Source organism: Vombatus ursinus, unplaced genomic scaffold, assembly GCF_900497805.2.
Source record: "Vombatus ursinus unplaced genomic scaffold, bare-nosed wombat genome assembly UNPS02014859.1, whole genome shotgun sequence".
Taxonomy (NCBI): Eukaryota; Metazoa; Chordata; class Mammalia; order Diprotodontia; family Vombatidae; genus Vombatus; species Vombatus ursinus.
The window spans coordinates 1,575,625-1,589,641 of NW_020954637.1; the positions used below are offsets into that span (position 1 = coordinate 1,575,625).

At 57.4% G+C, this 14,017-nt stretch overlaps 2 protein-coding genes across 8 annotated transcripts; one reads left to right on the forward strand and one right to left on the reverse strand.

The window, feature by feature from the left end:
• GALE (UDP-galactose-4-epimerase) lies at positions 1-5,296 on the forward strand. 5 transcript variants are annotated; one of them, XM_027841329.1, is made up of 11 exons: positions 3-195; positions 2,101-2,230; positions 2,440-2,555; positions 2,665-2,778; positions 3,057-3,233; positions 3,368-3,481; positions 3,571-3,637; positions 3,811-3,896; positions 4,014-4,091; positions 4,563-4,677; positions 4,785-5,296. In XM_027841329.1, the coding sequence occupies exons 2-11, from the start codon at positions 2,110-2,112 to the stop codon at positions 4,841-4,843; spliced, it is 1,047 nt and encodes a 348-aa protein (XP_027697130.1). In that variant the 5' UTR covers positions 3-195; positions 2,101-2,109; the 3' UTR covers positions 4,844-5,296. The 5 variants fall into 5 exon arrangements, with proteins under 5 accessions (XP_027697135.1, XP_027697130.1, XP_027697132.1 ...); XM_027841331.1 differs by lacking the exon at positions 3-195 and adding an exon at positions 306-612; XM_027841330.1 differs by lacking the exon at positions 3-195 and adding an exon at positions 823-1,037.
• A 112-nt stretch (positions 5,297-5,408) lies between these two features.
• On the reverse strand, positions 5,409-12,848 carry LYPLA2 (lysophospholipase 2). 3 transcript variants are annotated; one of them, XM_027841447.1, is made up of 10 exons: positions 12,804-12,848; positions 10,495-10,600; positions 10,199-10,230; positions 10,020-10,085; positions 9,433-9,480; positions 9,243-9,313; positions 8,756-8,829; positions 8,510-8,611; positions 6,562-6,735; positions 5,409-6,480 (listed from the first exon to the last, which is right to left on the reverse strand). In XM_027841447.1, the coding sequence occupies exons 2-10, from the start codon at positions 10,570-10,572 to the stop codon at positions 6,430-6,432; spliced, it is 696 nt and encodes a 231-aa protein (XP_027697248.1). In that variant the 5' UTR covers positions 10,573-10,600; positions 12,804-12,848; the 3' UTR covers positions 5,409-6,429. The 3 variants fall into 3 exon arrangements, with proteins under 3 accessions (XP_027697248.1, XP_027697247.1, XP_027697249.1); XM_027841446.1 differs by having other exon boundaries at positions 12,754-12,842; XM_027841448.1 differs by lacking the exon at positions 12,804-12,848 and adding an exon at positions 12,531-12,555.
• Between the last annotated feature and the right edge of the window lie 1,169 nt (positions 12,849-14,017).

Genomic DNA, 14,017 nt, shown 5'->3' on the forward strand with positions numbered 1-14,017 from the left:
AGGCTCCGTAGCCGGAGTCTCGGTGACACGTTTCCATGGGGCCTTAGGTAGCGCGATCCGAAGGGGGGGCGAAAGGGGGCGTGGCTATAACCTTTAAAGGGCCAGCGCGGCAGGTGGACCTGGACCTTAGCCGACCTGGCGCTGGACCCCACCGTCTAAACCTGTAATCCAGGAGGGTCGCTGGCTACTGACCAGGTACGAGGGCTGCGGGCGGCGTCAGAGGGGCCCGGGGCTCGCAGAGCGGAACGGAAGGGAGGGCGGAGCAGCCCAGCCCAGGAGGTGGACGATAGAGGAGGATGGGTGGGAGTCCAGAGCTGCCCAGGCGAGTGACAGGCGTAGGACGTGACCGATATTAACCATCGCTTAGCCCGTATCGATAGGCTCCATAAAGGAGCACTTTACAAATGTTAGCCCGGTTTTATCCCCACAACAGCCCAGCCACGCGGCTGTGCTATGATTATCCCCATTTTACAGTTGAAGAAACTGAGGCATGCAGGTCAAATGACTTACCCAGGATCACCCAGCTAGTGCCTGAGGTCAAATTTGAACTTGGGTCTATCCACTGCATCACCGGCTGCCTCATTATAGTGAGTGGGCTGAGCAGTTTAGGAGGTGAGCGGTAGTGGGTGGGTGGGTGGGAGAGTGCTAAGTGTGAGAGGATGGTGGGCAGAGGCGCCAGGGCGGGGCGAGAGGAATAGGAGGCGTGTGATATTGCGGGTATGGGCTGATACTGGGGTGGGGAACCTTCGGCCCTCTGGGTCCTCAAGTGCAGCCCTTGGACTGAATCCGAATCCCCTTAAGAAAAGGGTTTGTTCTGTAAAACTTGGACTTGGTCAAAAGGCCGCACCCGAGGACCTAAAGGGCTACATGTGGCCACAGGTTCCCCACCCCTGGGGGAAATAAGTAGGCTAGGCAGTGGTGAGTAAGAGAGGATGGGGCTCTGGGGAGGTGAGTAGTAAAGGGCAGAGGAAAGTCTGGGCCATGTCAGGCAGTGACCCGAGCCTTGGGAGTGGCAGTGGGCTGAAGAGTCTGGAAAGGTGAGTGTGGGGGCAGGGGGGGCAGCACACTGGCACCCAGGTTGGGATAGGTGAACTATCACTCCCCCTCCCATGTCCTGCCACTGAGCCAGAAGCCACAGGTGGGGGTGGGCCAGGGGGGCCAGTCCATGTGTATTCGTGGCTGTTTGTACTTGGCGGGGCTCACTACCTTTGGGTCAAAGTCCCTCTGAATGAGGAGGAAGAGAGGAGGAATGGGGGCAGGGCAGTGAGGGAGATGGACCAGGAGCTGGCTTGAGCCCAGTTCAGACTCTTCCCTGTGTGGGACCTCACCATCCCCTTCATTCTTGGGGGAGCTGGCTAAAGACACGCTGGACCAGGCTCAACTCCCTTTGGCCTTGGAGGTCTCCCCTACCGATAGCCCCTTAATGTTAGTTCAGCTCCTCCCCAGCCTAGGTGTCCCCAGGAAGGCCCTGGTTCTGTTCCAAGAGACCCTTTGCCCTTCTTTGGGTCCTGGGGCCCGGGGAGGCCTCTCCTCCCAGCCCTGGGGAGATTCCGAGCAGACCCTCCTACCTTGTCCCCCTAACTGCCCCGAAAGGCGTGAGGGGGAAGGGCCGTGGAGCTGTCCCTGCTGGACTGCAGCTCTCCTGGGGTGTCTGGGCCCAGTTTGGAAGGCGGGGGAGAAGGGAGGGGCCAGAACAGGAACCAGAACGACTAGCTGTCCTCAGGAGGCAGGGGGAGGGGAGGGAAACTGGAGTTCTTTGAAAACCTGAATGAATTCCTCCTCCCTCTTCCTTGGCTGGAGAGGAAACTCCCTACCTGACAGCTTGGCCAGGTCTGAGCCACGTCCACAGCTCATACCCTCCAGGGCACTGGACAAGGAGCTTGTAGACTGCCTGCCTAGCACAGCTTAGCTGTCATCTCTCTGTTTCCATTTTTACCCCCTACCCCCCACCTCAGTGAGTTGGGTGCTTGGAGATCTCCCAGGGGCAGCTGTGGTGGGAGGAAAGGGACCCCAAGCAGGGACGTGTAGGGGGAGGAGAAAGAGCTCCGGGCCTTGTCCCAGATAGCCCCCGCCTCTCTGAGGCTCCCTTTGCTACCCCAGGTGTGAAGGATGGTGGAGAAGGTGCTGGTCACTGGAGGAGCCGGCTACATTGGCAGCCACACCGTCCTGGAGCTGCTGGAGGCTGGCTACCAGCCTGTGGTCATTGACAACTTCCACAACACCATCCGTGGTGAGGTCCCCAGCGCCCTACCCGTGGCCCAGCCAGATAGTGTCTGGGGTGGGGGGAGAGGGGAGAGGGAGAACCAGGCCCCTAAGCATGTCATCTCTCCTGGGCCCCCAGCCCCCAGAGCTCGCCTTCTCTCCCGGGCCCCCAGCCTCCAGGGCCTGTCATCTCTGCTGGGCCCCCAACCCCCTGAGCCCACCTTCTCTCCCATCCAGGGCAGGGGCCCATGCCTGAGAGCCTGAAGCGAGTGGAAGAACTCACAGGCAAGAAGGTGGAGTTTGAGGAAATGGACATTCTGGACCAAGCAGCCCTGCAAGGACTCTTTAAGAAGGTGAGGGGAGGAGCCCAAGGTGGGCCTGGGCTGTGGACCCTCTGGGATGGGCCCAGGACTGGGATCCCCCCAGCCTTGCCTGCCTCCATGCTCTCTGTCTTCCCTATAGCACAGTTTCGTGGCTGTGATCCACTTTGCGGGGCTCAAGGCAGTCGGGGAGTCAGTAGAGAAACCCCTAGACTACTACAGGGTCAACCTCACGGGGACCATCCAGCTGCTGGAGGTGAGAGGCTCAGGCCAGACGGACGCCACGTCCCCGGGCCTCTGCCCACTGACCCACTGACGGTGGCAAGTAGTCTGACAGGGCCAGTAGAGACAGACCGAGCCAGAAGTGACGGGGACTTAGCCTTGACCTCTGGGGACGTCAGAAGGGACTGAGATGGGACGAGAGGTGCGCTCCAGCTCGGGGGGCAGGCAGGGGGACAAGGTGACAGCCCCAAACCTCAGGGCCTTCCAGGGTTGAGGCCTCTGACCTCCCCTCTTTCCCTTCTGGCAACCCAGACCATGAACACTCATGGGGTGAAGAACCTGGTGTTCAGCAGCTCAGCTACTGTGTACGGAAACCCCCACTACCTGCCCCTGGATGAGAACCACCCCACGGGGGGCTGCACCAACCCCTATGGCAAGTCCAAGTTCTTCATCGAGGAGATGATCCGGGACCTGTGCCAGGCAGAGAAGGTAAAGGCCCCCAGGGGTCACCTGACAGATGGGGCAGTTGAGGCCTGGCCAGGGAGAAGTGACTTCCTTCAGGTCACTCGGACAGGGGAAGGGGCCTGGAAGGCCCCTGCAGCTGACAGCTCTGGGATCCACAGGCCTGGAACGCTGTGCTGCTGAGATACTTCAACCCCATCGGGGCCCACGCCTCTGGCCGCATCGGCGAGGACCCACAGGGCATCCCCAACAACCTCATGCCCTATGTCTCCCAGGTACCCCTCGGGCCAGGGTTGGGGGGAGCCACGCTTGCCTGGAGTGACCTAGGGAAGAGGGCCGACCCTAATTCCCCTCCCCCATCCAGGTGGCAATAGGACGTCGGGAAGTCCTCAACGTCTATGGCAACGACTATAGCACAGTGGATGGGACAGGTGAGGGATCGCTGAGGACAAGGCCCCCAGGACAGTGCTCCACATGCTCTAGGCATTGATAAATATAGTTTCAATTCATCTGCTAAAGTGGGGGGGGGTTGAGGGGTGGGTACTTAGTGGGTAAGGGAGTCCTGCCAATAGCTGGGGGCTGATGGGACACCTCCTCCATGCAGGTGTCCGGGATTACATCCACGTTGTGGACTTGGCTAAGGGCCACATCACAGCCCTGAAGAAACTCAAGGAACAATGTGGCTGTCGGGTAGGCAGCAAGTCCATGGGGGAGTGCGTGAAGAAGGCAGCTGGTGATAGACGCTGAAATAAGGGGTCCCCAGCACTGTCGGGCACCCCCTTCTCACGGGATACCTTGTCCCCACAGATCTATAACTTGGGGACAGGCACTGGATATTCTGTGCTACAGATGGTGTCTGCCATGGAGAAAGCCTCTGGAAAGAAGGTGGGAGTGATGCCCCAGCCCATGCCTCATACCCTCCAGGCCCTGCCTCCACCAGACCGTGACATCTGTGACTCCTCAGAGGCAGAGGAAGGGTGGGAAAGAGCACAGGGTCCTGGCTCTACCACCTACCAGCTCTAGAACTGTGGGCAGGGCCTTAGTTTCCTCATCGATTAAACGAAGGGGTTAGTCTAGTTTCCCTCTGAAGTCCCTTTCCCGTTGTGGATCTGAGAGCCTATGATGGGGCCAGTTTCTAGCTTCAAAGCATCTGACCAGAAGTCACTTAACCCCTTGCTCAGGACTTGATTCATCATCTGTATAATGGGGCCAATGCCACTCCCAGCTCCCTCCTCCTAGGGTGTTGGTTAGACAGATAGCTCTTGTGCAAAGGACCTGCTCTCATTCACCAAGCATCCCCCCCACCCCTGACCTACCTCTACTCACAGCAGACCTTTCACTGTTGTATGGTTGCAGATCCCATATCAGATTGTGGCCCGCCGGGATGGGGATGTGGCCACTTGCTATGCCAACCCCAAGCTGGCTCAGGAGGAGCTGGGCTGGAAAGCAGATTTTGGCCTAGACAAGATGTGTGAGTATCTGGAGAGGGTTCTGGTCAAGCATGGCTGAACAGGAGGGGACTTGTCCTCGCACCCCCCCCCCCAGGACCCTGAGCCACCTTCTCCCTGCCTGTTTCAGGTGAGGACCTTTGGCGGTGGCAAGAACAGAATCCAACAGGATTTAGCAGCCAGGCCTGATCTGCCACTGAGGAATATTGGAAATGATGGACCTCCCCAACCTGAGCTTTAACTTGGGCTTTATCCCATCTCTGGCCTCTCTGGGATGAAGGGAGGGGTAGATGCTGAACCTCATACCCCACCTAACTTCCCCAATGGGGCTGAGCGAACTAAGCCTGACCCTTGCTTACCCAGGAGGGCACAGGAGAGAGGGCAGGGCCTTACCTTCCTACCTCACCTCCTCCTCACTCTCCCTGCCATCCAGGGGACCTCCTTCCACCAGGGAGCTGAAAACTCCAGTCCCTTCCCTCCCCAAGATCAAGACCTATCCAAGAGGGACAGGATGGATGCCTCTGCCCCACCATGGTCCCCAAAACACAGGGGGTGGGTAGGGAGCCATGGCCTAGCCCCTCCTCCCAAAATCATTTCTAGTCTTGTAATCAGATTCCAAATAAAAGTTTCTTACACTTTGTCTCTGGGCCCTGATGCTAGGGAGTAAGATAGGAGCTGACCTACTCCATGATTCTGAAACCCTTCTCCCCCTCCTTCCCCCGCACCACTCCAACTCAGAACAAGGACCAAGGTGGAAGGTTTATTTTTCTTTAATCTGATTTGACTTGGAGACACAAAACAAGAAACGAAAACATCCAAAACCACATGGAGGAGGAGGAAGATGAGCCCCTTTTGGGCTCAGAACCTGAGCCTCAGCCCCCTCCCTAGGGGGAAGGGGATGAGGAGAACAGGCCAAGAACATCTGGGCACCATCCAGCTGAGGCAGGGAATAGGTCCTCCATCCTTCCCCCAGAGGGCAGGGCCCAGCTCCCCCCAGCCTAGAAACGGGGGTGTCTGGACTGGAAGGAGATTCCACCAGGGATCTTTTTGGTGGGGAGCAGGGTTGGGGAGAGAAGCTTCAGCCCAGATGCACCTGCCCTCTCCCCACCCCCACCCCCAAGGCCTGGGCCCAAGCCCCTCCCTTACGGAGGGGCACAGCAGCAACAGGGGCCTCGGGCCCAGGGGAGGCGCATTGTCAGCAGAAAGAATTGAGACATTCATGGTGAGGGCAAGGGGACAGGAAAGCAACAGAAGACACGTGATTATCTGAATGAAGAAGGGGGGACCCCAGCTCTCCCTACAGCAGGAGGAGGGGGGAGTGGGTGTCTGGGTTGGGGGAGCCAGGAGGCCCCCCCTGCCCAAACACTGAGGTCACCTGGGGGGAAGAGGAGAGAGGTACACCCAGAAGCTGGACCCGTGAGGTACGTACAGGTCCTGAGTGGGTCAGCAGCTGGGCCCCCACGCACCCCTAGCAATACTGCGGCCCTGGGGGACAGGAAGATCGGACAGGACAGACTATGGCAGCTGAGGAGACGGAGACTGCGCCCTTTATCCCCAGCCTCCCAGGACAGTGACAGGACAGGGAAAGAGGGACGGGAGCTCGGGAACAGGAGCTCGGAAGATGATCTCCAAGGGGGAGGGGCCGATCCTCCCATGACCTCAAAGACCTGGGGGTGGGGGACGGGCTGCCATGGCTTCCACTTCTCGTTCAGAGCTCGGATACTGCTGAGGGCCCCTCCGGCCCGCCTGGGGGAAGGGGGGCAGGCTGGGTTCTGTTAGATGGGGGGCAGCAGCTTCTCAATGAATTCCTTCACAGCTGCCATCTCCTGTAGGGGTGAAAGTCCGTCAGGCGGAGTCACTGAGGTGGGGGTGGGAGGAGGGATGCAGCATTGCGGGGGAGCACTGACCTGGGGACAGGAGCTGTGCATGACCCCAGGGTAGGTCTTAAACTGGACCTTGGCTGGAGGAACGACAGACTTGAGTTTCTCGGAGGTGAGGGCTCCAAAGCGTACGGGCACCATGGGGTCCAGTTCCCCGTGGCACTGCAGGATGGCCATGTCCCGGGCCGTGCCATTGGCTGCCTGCTGGGGCAGAGTCTGAGATCAGGGAAGGGGGCTACCAGGGCCACGGGGAGAAGAGGCCTGGGGGGAGAGCCTCCAGGCCCAGTGCTGCAGCAGTTAACTCTCGTATCTGTGACCCAGCATTCTTGCGACTAGATCCAAACCCCCAAGGAGGTTACAACAAAAGACACCCCCCCAACATTCCTAGGGGCACTCTTTGTAATAGGGCAGCTAGGTGGCACAGTGGATAGCGCGCGCAGGGCCTGGAGTCAGGAAGACCTGAGTCCAAATCCAGCCTCAGACACTTACTAGCAACGTGACCCTGGGCAAGTCACTTCACCCTGTTTGCCTCAGTTCTTTATCCATAAAATAAGCGGGAGAAGGAAATGGCAAACCACTCCAGTATCTTTGCCAAAAAACCCCCAAGTGGGGTCACAGAGAGTCAGACATTGCTGCACACCATTCTCTGTAATATCAGAGTTGGCAGCAAATGAGGTCATGACTGGGGAAGGGCTGAACGAACTGCCATCAGAACGGGGCGAGACGGCATCACCTCCGAAAGAACACCAAATACAAGAATTCAGAGAAGCAATGCGCCAAGGGCCAGCCTCCCCACGGAGGGAGGACCTCAGAACCTCGGAGAGACAAGGTGTCTACATGAAGACAGCCTTAAACTACAAAACTCAGAGCCAGTTATCAAAGCAGACGTCAATGGAGAGCAGGCAGCTGCCTGGACTGTCAGTCGGGGTCACTGTGACCTGTTCTGCTTAACGGGGGTGATGGTACCTGAGGGAGGGGAAGCCACCCCCCCCCACCCAGGAGGTCATGCCTGATGGCGAGGAGCCCTTCCACCCCATCAAATCACTCTGCATTCCTTCTGAACACGTCCCATTCTCCTGACCCATCAAAATGTAAGCTTCTTGTGGAGGCTGGGGCAGTTCAATTTTTCTTTGTTTCCCAGTGCTTATAGCACAGTGCATGGCACACTGTAGCCCCATAATGTTTGCTGATCAATTTTATTAAGGTTTGTGTGATGTGCTCAAAAAAAAATATCCATACAGTTTTCCCCCTTTAATAACAAAATGAGAACATTGGGCCAGATGAGGGATTCTTCACCAGGGATAAATTTCAAGGGGGTCTGTGCACTTGCATGGGGAAAAAAATGTACATTTTTATTTTTACTAACCTCCAAATGAAATTGAGCATTTCCTCCAGTTAAGAATGTAGTCCAGAAACATTTTGAGAAAGGGTCTGGGGGTTCTTCTCCTGGTTTGGATCATGCCTGAGGGGCCCATGACACAAACCAGGAGAAGAATCCCTGGGCTAAAAGAGCCAGGCTCCTTCCAGCTCTGACGCCTCTGCTCCTTTCGCATTCTCCATTCTGGGAACCAGAGCAATATGACGTGGGGGAAGAGCTTTGGGGAAGGACTCCCAAGGTCATAAGCCTGAGTCCTGGCTCTACGCTGCCTTACTGTATTACTGCAGAAGTAACTTTAACTTCCCTGAACCTCAGTTTCCTTATCTGTCAAAGTCAGATGATCATGGAGATCATGGAGGGGAAAGCACTAGCTTCGAAATTCGAGGCCTTGGGGTCAGATTCTGGCTCTGTTACCCCCTACCTATGGGACTTTAGGCAACTGACTTCCATCTCTGGGTCATGTAGAATGAGAGCCTGGCCTGGGATGACTGCAGCTCCCTCTAACTTGATGATCCGGTGTGTCTACCTCCAAGCACCTTCCAGTTGAGGGATAAGGTGAGAGGAGAGGCTGAGCCAGCCAGAGACAGGGTCACTCACCTGAGGGAAGGCCCGATGCAGGGGGAGCCAGCAGCTGAGGGCCACGATGCCAGCCAGGGGATGCGGGCAGGTGAGAGCTGTGTAAAGGGACAGGGCTCCACCCTGGGACAGGCCCAGCCGGAGGCTCGGGTCAGGCCCTGCCCACAGAGACACTGCCTCCCAGCCATGTTCCGCCTTCCCTTCCCGTATCCTGCTCCCCCTTAGCCTCCCCACCTTCAGAGCCAGGCCCCAGCACTCCTTCCTCACCTGGGAGAAGCCCCCCAAGATGATTCGATTGGCTGGAATTCCGTTCTTCACCTCGTGCTCAATCAGGGCCTTGACTTGAGGGGGCAGGGAGGGGAACGGAGTGACAAGGGGGAGTTGGATGAAGAAAAAGGCTCTGGGGGTCCCCTCAAAGGCCTAAAACCTGGTCTTCCAGAAGTGGGGAGCAGAGTCATGTCTGCTCCGTGAGGGCAGATACTGTGTATCCCAGCTAAACTCTGTATCTTGCCCCGCCAACCTTCCCTACACCCACAAGCCCAGTGTGAATGCTTTTTTGAATGAAGGATCATCGTGAATGTATGAATGGTGCATTGTCCTAGGCCATAAACTCCATGAACTCCAAGGACTGATTCTTACCTACACCTTTGTAATCTCCCCAGCACAGTGGCCTGCGCACAGTAGGATCTCCTAATGCTCATTCTGTGCTGAATGACTGAAGGTTCATGTGTCGGGGGGAATGAGAAAGACTTACTGCTCTCTGCTGCTTTCTTGATCCCAGCTTCATCTTCCGGGGCATCGGGACTCAGGCCCATCAAGTCAAACCTACAGATGAGGCAGACAAGGGGACCCTGATCTCTTCCAGGACCTGTCCTGGACCAGTTCCTCCCTTCTCTGAAGAGACCCTCCAAGAGCCAAGCCCAACCTTAGTCATTATCACTTACCAGGAAGGCATCACCATCTTCATGTTCAGTGTGACCGGTATCCGAGGCCTGGGGAGAGAAGAAAGGAGCAGGAGAAGTGACTGCCCCCTCCCTGCCACCCCCTGGGCCTCAGTCCTGGGGGAGGATGCTAAGGGTGGAGCCCTGGGCACCAGGCCCAGGGGCCAGATCAGGACTGAGAGAGGCCCTCCCCATCCCCAGACCAATGTTTGAAGAGTTGCCAGGCAACCAGCCACATGGGGCCAGAGGCTGCTCAGGTTCTAGCATCAGTGCATCGACATCGGAGGGCTCCCGCTATGCCTGGTGAGTGCTGGGGGTCCCTTATGCAGAGGGTCCAGAGTTAGCAGGAGGGTGGGGGCAGGGGAGAAGAAAGGAATGAGCCAGGCCCTCATTCTGATGACTCCTCCAAGCAGGGTCTGATTCAAGTCCTCTGTGACCTAGTTTTGGGACCTAGTGGCTGGGGCAGGGGTCCAAGGGGAAGGATGTGATGGAAGGCCCTCAGTCCTGACCCTCTCCCCACTCTCCAGGCTCCCAACCTCTTGAGCTCTCCCAGCGCCACCGCCCCCCCCCCCACCAAAGGCATCACTTACGCATGGGGACAGATGTACTTGACATAGGGAAGACGGATAGAGGAAAGAGCATCAGCCCAGCTGTGCCTGTGAGAAGAAAGCAAGGACAGGCCAGGGAGAGAGGGGCACATGATGGGGAGGCTGCCCGATACCAGCTCTCTAGGCTAGGACCTACCTCCCACCCAAGGAACCTCACTTACCCTGAGTCTCCAAGTCCATGTAAAAAAATAACCTGAAAGAAAAACAGAAAGCAGAGGCAGGGCTAAGAGGCTTGGGGCCTCCTTCCTGATCCCCACTCTTCTCCATGGCCTCTCCTCCAGCCAGCCCCTTCCTCACTCCCATACCCCAGAAACTGAGGCAATGGGCAAAGAGGTCATTATCTATCTCCTTATTTCCTGGCCCTAGGGAAGCTGCCATTGGGCCACCTCCACGTTTCCCACACCCCCTCAGGCCCAGCCCCCAGCTCCCCAAGAGGCCTGTGGGCCTTCTCCCTTACCGCTGCTGTCTCCCGCTCAGCTCCTGAAACAGTCGCAGCATCGGAGAGCAGGGGGACAGACATATTGTTACCGCACATGCACCAAAAGGGATGCCAACGCTGGGGCCTGAATGGGGACAGAGGGACAAGAGCTGTATGGTGGGTCTGGCCCCCAGGAGCAGGCCCTTGCTTTCAGGTCTTCTCCACTGACAGTGGCGAGTTTCAGCATAACCCCAAAGACTTCCTCTCCTTACCCCCACCCCCCAACCAGCTGTATTGCTGGGCTCTCCCTTGGCAGAGAGGGCTGAGATTAGGTGAAGGTGGAGGGATCGAATCCTGGGCATTGAGTTGTAGTCAGGGGTCCTGCCTCTGCCCCTAAATCTTTATGTTGGATAGGTCCCTCCCTTTCTCTAGACCCTGTGAGCTCTGACATCTTCTGACTGTAAGGAAGGTAGGAGGTGGATAGGACAGGAGAGGGGAGATGCCACTTTTCTCTTTCTTTCTCTCTCTCTGCCCCAAACCCAGGCTTATTCCATTTGGCCTGGCTCAGCCCCTCTGACAGAGGCTGAGTGGGGATGGCCTTTCTGGAAAGATGCCAAACTGGACAGGATGAGTGGCATTAACCCCACCAATGCCACTAGGCCAGCCATAGGAATGGCCAGAGCAAGGAGCAGGAGGCTCGGCATAACTGGGCAGGAAGAGACCCCTGGTCAAACCTCAGCCCTCTAGATCTTCATCTGGTTGCCCCAAAAAATTTCTCTGACCTTTCAGGTCCAAGAACCCCAGGGGCCCTATCCTTCCTCTGACTCCCATCCCAACCCCCAAAGCCTACTTTCTCTTCCTCCTTGGTCTGGGCCCACCCTGACAAGAGGAAAAACAGAAAGAGAAGTTCCTAGGGACACTTCCTGTACTGCCCCTGCCCACCAGCCACTGGCCTTTTAGAAATTCAGTCGGGACCCCAGACCTCCATCCTGGGAGTCATCTTTCATCAGGACCCCCATGACCACCCCATACCTCCATGGCATATCCCAGGCTTCCCCTACCTGGAGTCACATTGGTGTAGTTTGTATCCCTTTCACTAACATCCCCCCATATTTATTTGCCTCCCTTCTCCATTCTGGTACACCACCCCCTCTCCCAAGAGGCTTTTCATTAACTCCCTACTACACAAAGAGACTCTTGGGAGTTTCTACAATAGGGCATCCTCCCCACCCCAACCCCTAAACAGCCATTCCCATTCCTACAAGGACTGTCCCACCCAAAGGAGCTCCTTCCAATATTGTCCCTAGGGTCTCTCAATAAACACAGTGAGATAACCCATCTATCTACCAATGGTTCCTTCCCCTCACATTCCACCAAGCACCCTCATAATCCCATCCAGGCCCCTCAAGATCCTACAATGGGATCTCCCACCCATGGCTCTCCCTCATTATATAAGCCCCCCACAAGGAGCCATTGTACCCCAGAAATCTCCACAATGGGACATCCCACCTACAGCTTTCAATGCCTGTCTTCCTGCCCTGCCAACACATTAAGCACTTCTGTAATGGGACATCCCATTTAGAACTTCCATCCCCCTCACTCCCTTCCCACAATGGGACATCTCACTCCTGTCTTCCAATCCTGTCATCCCTCCCAATGGGACATCCCATTCAGAGCAACCCTCCTGCTCCCCCTACCCCACAACAGGACATCTGACTCCTGTCCCCCAATTTCTCCACAATAAGACATCCTACTCCTGTCTCCTTACATCCCCACAATGAGTCATCCCACTTAGGGCACCCCTCCTACCCCATCCCAACAATGGGATGTCTTATTCCTGTCCCTCCACTTCTCCACAATGGGACATCCCACTCAGGGCATCCCTCCTGCTCCCCCCCACCCCACAAGGGGACATCCTACCCAGGGCATCCCACCTGTTCCCCCCCATCCCACAAGGGGATATCCCACTCAGGACATCCCTCCTGCTCCCCCCGACCCCACAAGGGGACATCCCGCCCAGGGCATCCCCACAATGGGACATCCCACTCCTGCCCCCTCCCCTCCGGCAGCCTCACAATGGGACGTTCCATCTCTGGCCCCGGGGTCCCACACAATGGCGCACCGCCCTCCCGCGCCCCTTTCGCTGGTGCCGCGGGAGTCCCCACCAGGGGACCTTCCGCCTCGTTCGTTCCTCTCGTCGCCCGGCCTCCGTCCCCCACCGCTGCGTCGGGTCCTTCGCGATGGTCCCGCCCGCCCCATAGCCCCTACGCACCCCCCCGGGCTCCCGAACAATGGTACCTCCGCCGCGCCCAGCTCCCGGGGGCTCCAATCCGTCCTGGGCGACTCACCTCTTTCTCCGGCTCGGATACTCACAGAGCTCCCCCCCCCCCCCCCCCGCCCCCCCCCCTCCCGCTGCCCCCGCCGGAACTTCCGCTTGAGCCGCGAGAACCCGGCCACGCGCTGCCGGAAGTGGCGTACGCCGCGCGGGACGGAACCCGGAAGCGGCGCACGGAGCTGTCCCTGAGGGCTGCTCCCGAGGACTGAGATTGCCGAGGTGGGCAGTGGAAGCCATCCCTCCGGGCGGACCGGGCCAGGAGGAGCGCCTAGCTCCAGGAGGACGAGCGCCGCGAGGAGGCTCAGTCCAGCGCGTGCCCCCCGGAGAAGCGCGGAGCGAGCGAGCCGTGACCCCGCGTGATTTCCTGCTGGCCGGACGTCATCCACTGGCCCTCGGCCCCTCCGAGAAGAGAAACCTTCCCCCTGACGGCCCTCGATACGTGGCCAGCTTTCGTTGTCCTTAACGTGGCCCCTGGAGCTGGACAGTTAGGGCCGCATCACCCCCCTTACCCTGGGCACCGAGGCTGCAGGCCTCTGAAATGCCCAGATTTTGTGTCCCTCCCCTTCCCCCCCAGGGAGCTCTGGCGTAGCCACCCCTCAATCCTTCGGCCACTTTAAAGCAGTAGAAAATATTTTTGCTTGGAAGACGAAAGACTTGAGTTCTAGTCCTGGCTTTGCCGCTGTAATTGCTGTGCGGCTTAGCTCTAGTCATTTCCTTTTTCTGGGCCTTGGTATCCCACTGTCTAAGATGGGAGTTGGACTTTGTAACCTCTAAGGCTCCTTATTGTAAAGTTTTGTAAGACAACACGCTCCAGACGGTGCAGATACTTAAGGGGCATAGCCCCAAGGAGAGAGCCACAAGCATTGAAAGGTTTGGGTTCTTGGCTACAATAAAGTTTTCCCCAAGGAAAACCAGTATGTCTGGAATCACTGTTTTTACTAGCATGACAACCAACCAGTGAACAGGAACTGACTCATCTCGGCAGCCCAGGATGCATTCTCCCAATTTAATCACATGCAAACTCCTCTCTGAACTACCAAAGTTTTGCCTTTCATTCAAAGCCCTAGGTGGCATTTACGCCCCAGGCCATAAGGCAGGTCCTTGTGACCTCAAATGCTTAATGGGAACCTATGAAATAAGATTTAAGGCACCAGAACCAAGCTCCTGCTTTTGCCGGAAGTGCCAGTACCGAGACTAAGCAACCCCTGGTGAGACAGGTTGAAAAGA

Bases quoted from the DNA above. Each gene is read 5' to 3' on its own strand.
- GALE (XM_027841329.1), top strand. From the start codon at position 2,110: ATGGTGGAGAAGGTGCTGGTCACTGGAGGAGCCGGCTACATTGGCAGC. The intron at 3,482-3,570 runs GTACCCCTCGGG...TCCCCCATCCAG, and splicing joins TCATGCCCTATGTCTCCCAG to GTGGCAATAGGACGTCGGGA. The intron at 3,638-3,810 runs GTGAGGGATCGC...TCCTCCATGCAG, and splicing joins TAGCACAGTGGATGGGACAG to GTGTCCGGGATTACATCCAC.
- LYPLA2 (XM_027841447.1), bottom strand. From the start codon at position 10,572: ATGTGCGGTAACAATATGTCTGTCCCCCTGCTCTCCGATGCTGCGACT. The intron at 9,481-10,019 runs GTAAGTGATGCC...TTCTCTCCCCAG, and splicing joins AAGTACATCTGTCCCCATGC to GCCTCGGATACCGGTCACAC. The intron at 8,612-8,755 runs GTGAGGAAGGAG...GGCCTGTCCCAG, and splicing joins TCTTGGGGGGCTTCTCCCAG to GGTGGAGCCCTGTCCCTTTA.